We start from the raw sequence: 10,892 nt of genomic DNA, 5'->3' as shown, positions 1-10,892 counted from the left end.
GAAATGAGATATGACAGCGAAGCCAATCTATACAACAAAGTAAGTGTTTTCACAAGTTCTTTTAAATATTTAAATTATATTACATTTAATTTCATAAATTAATTTCCTTTAATTTTTGTAATTATATTTTCTAGGAACGCTAAGCGGAGCAATTGTGTATGGATGACATGAAAAAAACCCTTTACTCATCAAGGTTGTTGGGAAATTTGTAAAAGGTGGGTGTTATTTCAAGATTCACCACAAGAAATATTTGGTCCTATGCCGATGTTCGGTAATGTTTCCTCAAATACAGTTGGGGATGAACAAGTATCTCTTATCATTGAAGAAACAAGGCTATAAAATCCGTCTCCGGGTCTCAATCTTCCATACCTAGGCAAGAAATAAGGGTAGAAAATTGAAGGAAAAGGGCCAGGAAATGAGGAGTTAGCCTTTCAAGAGGAAATAGCCTCCTCATTGCGATTAATGGAGGAGCAAAATGTCATTGATGTGGAAGAAAGGAAGCACACGAAGAACAGGCAAAACAAACATAAGAAGAGCTACTTCTTCTCCCCCCCCCCACTCTTTTTCTCGATAGAAGAGCTACTTATCTTCTTTTATAGCTAAAACGGTCGATCGGTTCGGATTTATGGATCAATAGGCATGCGGATCTATTGTTAAGCTTATTACCTTACACTCGCGAAAAATAGTTTTGGGAAACAGACCCTCACTCTCACTCTCTTGCTTTTCTTTGTTTATCAACATAGACGATAACGTTAGTTTGCCGTCAACTCCGTCAGATAAAAATTAAAAATAAGAAGAAACTTCGGCCCTTACATGCGGTGATTACATTTTATCAATCGTCAATCCCATCAGCCTCCAACCTTCACCGGCAACCGGCGGTCGTCCCCGGCAATCTGATTATCGGCTCCTGTGAGGTAATCTCAATTCACGAACACGGTGAACACAGAATTCAGTTTGAATTTCAATTGTAGTAGAGTTAGTTGATTTATCTTTACTTTTTCTCGTCATTCGTTGAGCTTTTATTTCTACTTGTTTTTCCTTTTGAACCATTTACAACCCGAATTTGATTTTTCTAGCTTGCATAAAGCTTTTGAATTTTGAGAACTGGGTTTTATTTACTTGTAAATTTTATGTAGTTTTTGAAAGAGATGTTCTGTTGGTTGGTGTTTATAGGGGTTAATGATGATTTAAACGCCGATTGTATATTACAAGTTTTGTTTAGTAAATGGGTTTCTTGATCATATTCTACTGACTCAAGAGATTATAAGGGTATTAAAGAATCTGGTTGAAGATAAAACAAATTGACTTTCTCTAACTTTCTGTAATATCTGGCGCTGTTAAGTTAGAAAGTTTAGGTGCTCTTAGTTATGAGATACCCTGGTTGTCTGTTTAATTGACATTTTGAGAAGCTGAGAGAGACGGAGAGATTATGATAGCATAAGTTTTTCTCTGCTCTATAACATATCCTGCTACTGCAATTGCGACGTAAAGATAACATTCTGAAGCTGGCCAACTTTAGTTTGAAGTTCCGTTTGAATACTTTAAACAAGGAATGTCTTCTTGTTCCACATAATTATATTGCTGCCTCGGATCATAAAATTCAGTTAACAATGAAATCTTTTGGCATCATTTCATATGAATCTTTTTTTTTTTTTTGTGTCTTAGCAGACTTTGAGTGCCCTAAGTCACATAATGACCCAATTATGCTATCATTCTACTTCCATTTTTGCTTTTAGAGTTTCCCTATTTAGACATCGTCAAAGAAGCTGTCCTAGTTGGAGCACGGAACCTTATTGTGAATCCTCTGCATTTTTTTTCTCGCTATTTATCTGCATTCTCGGTCTTGACAGGTCTTTGTTTCTGTCCCTTTAAGGGTTTTCCATCTCACCTTCACATCTTGTCATTTCTTGTGGATGAAGTGGGTTTATTTCGATGCTCTAATAGGAAATTTCTGACACAGCCAATTTGGACAACCGGGTGTGGGCAGGAATTGATCGTCCTCATTATCTATTTTGTCTTTTCGTTCGATGTTGTTCAAATGCATAATCCTGCCTAAACAAACTTCTGTCAAGGAAACAGAAATTCTCGAACAAAGTTGATAAAAAACAATTCTAATCAAGTAACTTGTTTAAATTATCAGCAGAATGTGATTCTTAAAGTCTTTGAACTATTTTATGCAGCTCTTCAAGAAAGTGAAAAATAGCAAAGAGATGCAACATACAAAGAAAACATAATATCTTCAGTTAACCATCTAGCGAAGTGTGTATGACATGATAACTGATGCTCTTCTTTTGACGTGGATGCTAATATTGGGTTACCTTTGTCAATTTAAACACCATGGAATTGATGTTCATATATCAATGGGATTTGGTGAGGTTTACTGGGAATAGACTTAACTTTGCATTGTGTTCTTTCATTTATGGGGCTATTTATCTACAATAGGTAATTTTCACCAATTCCATCACTTTTGATTGTTGGTGTATTGGCCTAATTATGTTATGTCGGATGATTAGGTTATTTGATCATTAGGAGGTTCGGTTGTTGATATCATGTGTTTCTTGCAAATCGGTTGCCATCTGTTTTTCAATACATGGGATTCAAACTAATAGTTGCTAATGATTATCTGTTTTCTTCAATATGAGCACGTTTTTTGAAAATGGTCTAGGTATAATTCTGTAAATAATATTCCGGTTGCAGTTTTGGGTTATTTTAGGTTTGCCCCTTGCAAACATGAATTGATAGTAGTCTGTATATGTTTCGAATGGCAAGATTAACTTCCTGAAGTTAAGTTTTTTGTTTAATGTCATGATCATAGGAAAAGTAACAATATAGTGATCTGTGTTTTATTTATGATGGTAAAGTGGACTAACTTAATTTTGTGTGGTCATTTAATGATAGAAGTGGTGTCATATTCTAGCATAAGTTTTACGCCAGTTCCACCCCACCATCTGTGGTCAAGATGCCAGCAGGCGAGCTTTTGCACGAGTCATCAGAAGCCGAGGGCGAGGTGCGGGTGTGGGCCCAGATAAAAACTGAGGTAAAACGTGACGCTGAGTCTGAACCAGCACTTGCAAGCTATTTGTACTCGACAATACTCTCGCATTCATCATTGGAGCGCTCACTGTCATTTCACTTGGGGAATAAGCTGTGCTCGTCCACTCTCCTCTCGACGCTCCTCTATGATCTATTCCTCGATGCGTTTTCCTCTGATCCCTCTCTACGCGCTGCCACGGTAGCTGATCCATGCGCTGTACATGAACGTGATCCTGCTTGCGTCTCATACTCTCACTGTTTACTCAATTACAAGGGCTTCCTGGCCTGTCAGGTAAATAATCAAATTCAAATGTTGAATTCAAAGTAACTACTAGTTTTCAAATTATGAATTAGTTTAATTTTATAATTGCCTTTTGGATTAATTTTATATAATAATCATGAAAATTGCTATAGTTCGGCTCATTTTTCGGAAATTTTAAGAAAAGATAATAGTTTGTGTCATTTGTTAGGCTCAGCGAGTAGCGCATAAGTTGTGGAGTCAGTCACGTAAACCACTAGCACTAGCACTCCAGTCACGAATTGCGGATGTGTTTTCCGTGGACATTCACCCAGCTGCAAGGATCGGTAAAGGTGTTCTGCTCGACCACGCAACGGGCGTTGTGGTTGGGGAGACAGCAGTTATAGGAAACAATGTGTCAATATTGCACCACGTGACACTAGGTGGGACGGGAAAGGTGGGTGGAGACAGGCACCCAAAGATTGGTGATGGTGTACTAATTGGTGCAGGTGCAACAATTCTGGGAAACGTGAAGATCGGTGAGGGTGCAAAGATTGGGGCGGGGTCAGTGGTGCTTATCGATGTGCCACCGTGGACGACGGCAGTGGGGAATCCGGCAAGGTTGGTCGGAGGGAAGGAGCGGCCCTCTAAACATGAGGATGTGCCAGGGGAGTCTATGGACCATACCTCCTTTATGTCTGAATGGTCTGATTACATAATTTGATAAGTTTTTGCTTTGGTTATGTTAATATCATGTGAAGCGAGTCTGAGACCTATAATCTATGACGTTTACCTCTGTAATGCTACAATGCAGTCAACTGCTATTTTGTAATGTATAAATATTACAGAAGTTGTTTTCATGGGAAAAGCTCAAGGGTTTGATTCAAGGACCTGATTACGGGTCGGGCTCAGAACCGTATGTAGCGTGACTGTATACACGTTATAGTCGGAGTAATACGGTATATAAAGTTTTAGAAGCTATGAAGGGGAGAGATGGAAACAGGGGAGTTGGTTGATAAAACGGACTAACAATCATCGAAAGCAAGTTCCAGTTGCTCAGAAATTGTATGCTGTTGTTGTAATGTATTTTTACTCTGGACAGCCTGAACCTGGTGTGCATAGAACATTGCACTACATGCAAGGGGAGACAACCAAGAGATGACTGGGAAATGAAGTACGACTTCTGTGTTACCTGTTTTCTTCTTTTTCCAGTGGAGAAGAAATCCATGGCTTCATATGAACTTATTCTACAAGCATTAACATTGCCACCTGAATATTTAATAATTAAATGTACCCTTGATACCCTCAAGGCTCTCCCCCAAAGATAACCTGCAAGGCAACATGAATCGAGAGTTACAAAACAACCCAAACTAATTCGTCAATTACCATGATGCGGTTATGTATGTATGTAAACTGTCTCTTAAGTCGGTGGGAAATTGCAAGATTAACATGAAGAGGAGAAGCTAGAAACTTTTATGAAAGCACCAAAATGATCAAATGCCGCGATTAACCTGACTAAGCAGGCGGAAACTTAAAGAATAGGGCAGAGGCAAGCAATCAGCCAATAAGGCTTGAAACATCTGCAGAAAACATTCCTATGCTAAGCCTGTTTGCTTACGACGACATGCAGCTCATCCTTTTTTATCGCCAAGCACACAAACAGGCATATAGTTTTTGGATACTATATAATAAATTACACTGATATAAGTAGCCTAAAAATTTACTCGTGTATATTGTTTATTTAAGAGAAAAAAATGTGTGCTCATAATTTTTCAGTTACAAGGGAGAAAAAGAGAAAAGCAAACTACTATCCAGCTCTGGCAACACCAGAACAATTATCAACAGTAGCTTGTACTAAATCAGGAAAGGCTCCGCAAGCTCTTGAAAATCCATCTCACTTGTTAGACCCAACTTGGCTAACCCGTAGGCTGCAAAATTGTGTTCTCTATGAACATGTTGCAGCTTGCAATTCCAGTTCCCTTGAACCAAATTTCTACACTCCGAGACAAACACTGTAAAGAGGATGATTAATGCTAGCAAAACCACGAATGAAGATTGACGACCAAAGAAGAATCCACCTCCAGAATCAGATGAGAAAAGTTTCTTGTTATAGCCATCTTCAAACCATAATACATTGCCCAAAGCTCAGTATGGAGAAACTCCCCAACCCTTTTCTTAGCAATAAAACCAATAATCATTTAACATGCCAATCCCAAATTAATCCTCCGCTACCAATCACCCCGTTGGAACCAAGCCACGAAAAGTCTAAAAGGAGAAGGTTGCCAAGCTAAGAAAGCCTGGACATGGTTGGTTTATTAGAGGTATCAACATTGGCCAACAAGCCTGTTTATACCAGCAAATGTGAAACCCAACCAACACTAATCCCCTAAATTGCCCCGACACTCAACTACAAAATGCACACCAAAAACAAACTTTTCCTTCAATCAACCCTTGTAATGTTGTCTAAAAAGTACTGCAAGAAATTTCGAAGTTTTCTGTATTCATAATTTCATATACTCCTGTACAAGCAGACAACACTATATTCCAACAAAGACTAGGCTTTTCACCTTCACAGTGAACCAGTTGGCAGAAGGAAAAAAAAACAAAATAGATAAAAGCCTTTATGAAGGAATAAGAAACTCGGTGATTTGATGTTCCCGGTAATTTTTTGCATTAACACGTGTTTCCTCTGTTAAAAAATTCTATCTAAAGTATCCACAACTGAACCCTAACAGAAATCCAGCTATGTAAATAGTTTGTAACCGTGGTCTTATGAAATCCTAAAAAAATATAATCTTCACTTTGCGCAAACTGAATTAGCAATAACATTTCATATCCATAAAGACATGGAACTTACTTATGCATACAATACTTGAACTCTTGGCCCCTAATCATATCTTTTTCACCTTCTTCGAGCTACAATGAAAACACACCCCATGTAAAATAAGAAATGTAACATGTCGAATCCAATAACAGAGAATCTGAATATTATCCATCTTACCGGATCACTCTCGTAGATAAGCTCATAGCAAGTCGGAGAAAGGCATCGCAAAGCACAATTCTCTTTTGCTATCAAAGACGACTTGCAATGCCAACCCCACAATCCGCTACTCCGATCATCGAAAACAAAAAGGAGCAGTCAGAGACTACTCTTTTTCAAAAAAAAACCCGCGTCCCAGTCCATCATCACATCTTTTAAAGCATGTTGCATATGCATTGAAAGAATTTCTCTCAAGCAGTTTTAATTCAATACAGTTTGCAGGTAGGCCATATCACTCATACAACTACCAAAAGCAGAAATTCTTGTTCCATTAAGTTAAAACAATTAAAGAATTCTTGTTCCATTAAGTTAAAACAATTAAAGTAGGGAAAAATGATTTCTTTAATAAATATAATTCGAATATTTTGGTGGGGTTAAATCACATCGCACTCTAATCACAGATCCATTGCTTAAAACAGAAATTAAACTCTTTCTAATTTTCTTGTCACAGATTTTCTAATTTCCAAGGAAGAAATAGTAAATTTAAGAAAATGGAAAAAAAAGGAGAGAAGGAGGTGGATGTACCTCTCAATGTCAGCATAACACTGGCTCTTCTTCTGCCTTGTCTCCATATCCTGTCAAATATACCAAAAACAAAACCCACCATAAATTAAGAATTAGTATTCAAAAATAAAAAGGCCCAGAAACATTGAAACAGATAAGAAATTAAAAGAAAATTGACAGAAGAACAAGAAGAACAAGAACAAGAAGAACAAGAGGAATTTGGAATACAGAGATTGGGCGATGAGACTTGGCATTTGTGTTGGTGGGAGAGAAGAGCAAGAATACTAGTAGAAGAATTAGAATTCTGAGCGGGGACGAAGATGAAGAATTCTGATTTGTCATTTGTCTTCTGTTTCTTGTTTCTTCTTCTTCTGCTTCTGTTGGGAGTTTGGTTGAATTTAGGACAACGATGTAAAAACAATTATGTTATATTTGCTTATGTTTAAATAAATTATGGGTTGCCCTATTCTTTAGCGAGTTTTAATGAAAAGAATTTGGGTGAACTTTTTTTTAATAAAAAATCATCCACCACTTTTATTTAATGAAAGTAACTTAATATTTAATAAAACGAATAAAAGTGTTGTAATCTTATAAGTCATTCAATGTGTGGATGGCCAATCCACTACAACTCTACATATTTGTCCATTAATTCACTTGCTGCCTCATCATTCCATATAAAATCACACACAAAAACACAAAGCCTTACAACTGAAAAGAAGGAAGAAAGAAGAGAGGAAGAAGGGAGAAGTCACAAGGCTCATGGTAGAGAGAAGAGAAAAAGATGATAGAATAGAAATAGTTATCTTTGTAATCTTATTACTTCATATTATAAATGAAAGCATGATTGCTGCTTCGATGACGTACTCCAATCACACTGACTGTAGAGAAACCTCGTAAATTTTATGTCTTGTTTTATTTATGCCACTGCACACACCGTCATTTTTACAACACGTTATCAACAAGAGAAGCTCTCGTGTCAGTGGAAAGCACAAAATCACAAATCATGTTCACCTATGTTGCCTGGAATCTCACAGATAAATATATATGTTATTGTATGACTGTACATCATCCTTTGCAGAAACAAAAGAGTACAGACTCAACATTCGTAAAGAATCTGATAGCCATGTAAACAGCCTCGAAACTCCAAATTTCAGACCTCGGATTGAAATACTTTCTTCTTCAAGGTTATTCGTCCGCCCAGTACCTACAACATATCAAATTTTCAGAAAATTCCAACGGTGCAATCATCGCAGATGCCTGAAATACCAAACTAGTTTCCAATTTCCACAGAAAATTGGACATGCACCTTATGAGTACCAAAACTCCATTTCGGTAACTCAGATCAAAATTGTTTCTTCACGAAAGCTGTTCGGTATCCTCTTATCCATATCATACTAAAATTTGAACTAAATATAACGGTTTAATCTTCTCATAAGTTACAGACACTCTTGACTCCAAAACTTATGAGAACCGTTTTGATGTTTTTCGAAACTCACCCGAGGAGGAACACCAATTGGAAATTAGTGTTACTATTATTTCCTGGATAACTAAAATGACTTCGAATTGTGAAATAATAATAATAAAAGTAAAAGGGATGAAGTAAAAGAAAGTGGCAGACCAAGAAAAAGAAAAAAGCAAAAGATGAGGACTTAATCATTGCATTTTCTATTTTGTCATATTTATGTGCATGGTGTTGGTTTAAAACCTATCACAAGTTCTATATATTTATAGTAGGTAGAATTATTACTCTTGGCTTTAAAGCGTTGATATTTATGTGAATGGTGCTGGATCAAAACCCTTGTCACAAACTTTATTTACTTAAAAGTAATGTATTTATCATGACTGGAATTACCGCCTATTGCTTTAATTTATTTATTGTACTTTTTTTTGTTACGATGAATGCATATCGGACCCAAAGTTCCTTGATCAGATCAGAACCTGAAGTTTCTTGATCCTCATCACATAATATGATTGGACCCGAAGTTCCATCATGCAAAAAGATCAAGCATGAAGTCCCTAGATCCTCAAGATCGGACATGGAGTTTCTTGATAAGTACCTTAAGTTTGAAGAGCCAAAGTGCCACAACTTAATTGTAATAAAGGCTATGAGAGTCCCAATTCATAGGCTATTAAATAAGGACCAAAAGTTCCTTGATGTATGATACATTTTGCTGGAGAGTTTACATCTTGAAGTTTTGATGATTATTGCATGTCATTGGGCATCAATGTTGAACACCATGTTCCTCATGTTCATACTCAAAAATGATTGAGTAGAAGCATTTATTAAGCGGATGAAATTGATTACCCACGCTCTACTCATGAAAACGAGATTGCAAGTTTTTCTACATGTGGACATACCATTATACATAATTCACTATTAAGTTTGGTTGAAACCAGTTACCAACCATCAATATTTCTCAGTACAACTCGTGTTTGGACACCAGCCAAACATTACACACGTACGAGTTTTTGATTATGTTAAGACAACTTTTTTGAATGGTGGTCTCAATGAAGAGATATATCAAACAACCAACTGGATTCATTGAAAGGGGGACGGAAAACATGGTTTGTAAACTTAACAAATCAATATATGGACTCAAGCAGGCCTCTAGACAATGGTATAAAAAAGTTTGATCAAGTTGTGACAGACTTTGGTTTTGTAAAGAACAAGATTGACAACTACATTTATTTCAAAATGGTAAAGTTCACCTTTATCTTTATGGTTCTCTATGTGGATGACATTTTATTGGCAAGTTCTAATGGTCATTTGCTTAGAGAAACCAAAAACATGTTTTCCAGTAGCTTTGTCATGAAAGATTTGGGGGAAGCACACTATGTTTTAGGCTTTGAGATTGCTAGAAATCGGTCCAAAAGATGGTTAGGCTTGTCACAGAGAGCCTACATTGATAAGGTTCTCAAAAGGTTTAATATGGAGAATTGCAGTGGTGGAGATTTACCACTCGGCAAAGGTAATAAGTTGTCATTACTCAATGTCCTATTACTGATTATGAAGTGCATACCATGAAGAATAAGCCTTATGCTTCTTTAATTGGTAGTGTGATGTACAAACAAGTTTGTACCAGGTCGGATTTGGCTTTTGTGTTAGGTGTTTTAGGAAGGTTTCAATTGAATCCAAGATTGGCTCACTGTAATGCTAGCAAAAAGGTGTTGAGATAGTTTAAAATGACTCAATTGTATGTGTTGTGTTATCATCATGTTGACGATCTAGAACTAGTATGTTATACTGATGCAGACTAAGGTGGATGTATTGATGACAAAATGTCTACCAAAGGCTATATTTTTTCTGATGTGTGGTGGTGTTGTTTCATAGAGGAGCAGTATCCATTATGGAGTTTGAATACATTGGCTGTTTTGAGGTAATGAAACAATGTAACTAGATGAAAAACTTAATTTATGAGATGAAAATTATGAGAAGCATTGAAAGACCACTTAAGCTCTACTGTGATAATACAGTTGCAGTATTCTTTGCTAAAAACAACAAAAGATCAGAGGCATCAAAACTTATTGATATTAAGTATTTGAAGGTTCAAGATAAAGTAAGAGAGGGTGTGATTCACATTCAACATATCAGCACACATGGCATGGTTGCAGATCCAATGACAAAGGCTTTGAATGTTATAGTCTTCAACAAACATGTACAGAAAATGGGTTTGCAGTCAACATGTGATTTAATGCTAAAGGTTAATGTCTTCAAGATGCTTAACGATTATTCAAGTGTTTAAGGTATCAGCAGTGCCTTGTGACCAAAGAAATATGGGAGTATTTAATTTGCATGCAATTCTCTCCCAAGAATTTCTTTCTCTTGAATACAACATAGATATATTGGAGTTTGATCAATTTGTGGTTTTAGAGTTCTGACATTGTATTCAATGTTGAATAGCTTTAAAACTCAATTGGAAATTTTCAATATATAGTTGTTAAAGTCATTGAGAAAATGCAATCAGTGATCACATTTGTATGTATATTTGCAATTTAGAATAATGAATAGATTTTGCTCATGTGGGAGAATGTAAGAAACCCTAAAATGTAGTGAGCTTCATCAGTTCATATTTAGTG

General features: G+C 36.5%; 2 protein-coding genes across 3 annotated transcripts; one reads left to right on the top strand and one right to left on the bottom strand.

Moving 5' to 3' along the window:
- The first annotated feature begins 492 nt into the window (after window positions 1-492).
- Window positions 493-4,139, top strand: LOC137747144 (serine acetyltransferase 5). Of its 2 annotated transcripts, none has more exons than XM_068487172.2 (3): window positions 493-914; window positions 2,899-3,325; window positions 3,504-4,139. In XM_068487172.2, the coding sequence occupies exons 2-3, from the start codon at window positions 2,960-2,962 to the stop codon at window positions 3,993-3,995; spliced, it is 858 nt and encodes a 285-aa protein (XP_068343273.2). In that variant the 5' UTR covers window positions 493-914; window positions 2,899-2,959; the 3' UTR covers window positions 3,996-4,139. The 2 variants fall into 2 exon arrangements, with proteins under 2 accessions (XP_068343273.2, XP_068343274.2); XM_068487173.2 differs by having other exon boundaries at window positions 775-914; window positions 2,902-3,325.
- Window positions 4,140-4,306: 167 nt separating this feature from the next.
- Window positions 4,307-7,245, bottom strand: LOC137747145 (uncharacterized). The gene is made up of 5 exons (XM_068487174.2): window positions 7,044-7,245; window positions 6,837-6,886; window positions 6,273-6,378; window positions 6,129-6,187; window positions 4,307-4,600 (listed from the first exon to the last, which is right to left on the bottom strand). Exons 1-5 carry the CDS (start codon window positions 7,155-7,157, stop codon window positions 4,549-4,551), a joined length of 381 nt encoding a protein of 126 aa, XP_068343275.2. The 5' UTR covers window positions 7,158-7,245; the 3' UTR covers window positions 4,307-4,548.
- Between the last annotated feature and the right edge of the window lie 3,647 nt (window positions 7,246-10,892).

Source organism: Pyrus communis, chromosome 2, assembly GCF_041283825.1.
Source record: "Pyrus communis isolate YQ-2024b chromosome 2, ASM4128382v1, whole genome shotgun sequence".
Lineage (NCBI taxonomy): Eukaryota > Viridiplantae > Streptophyta > Magnoliopsida > Rosales > Rosaceae > Pyrus > Pyrus communis.
Note: the sequence above shows the minus strand (reverse complement) of the source record. Positions and strands in the feature narration are given on the sequence as shown.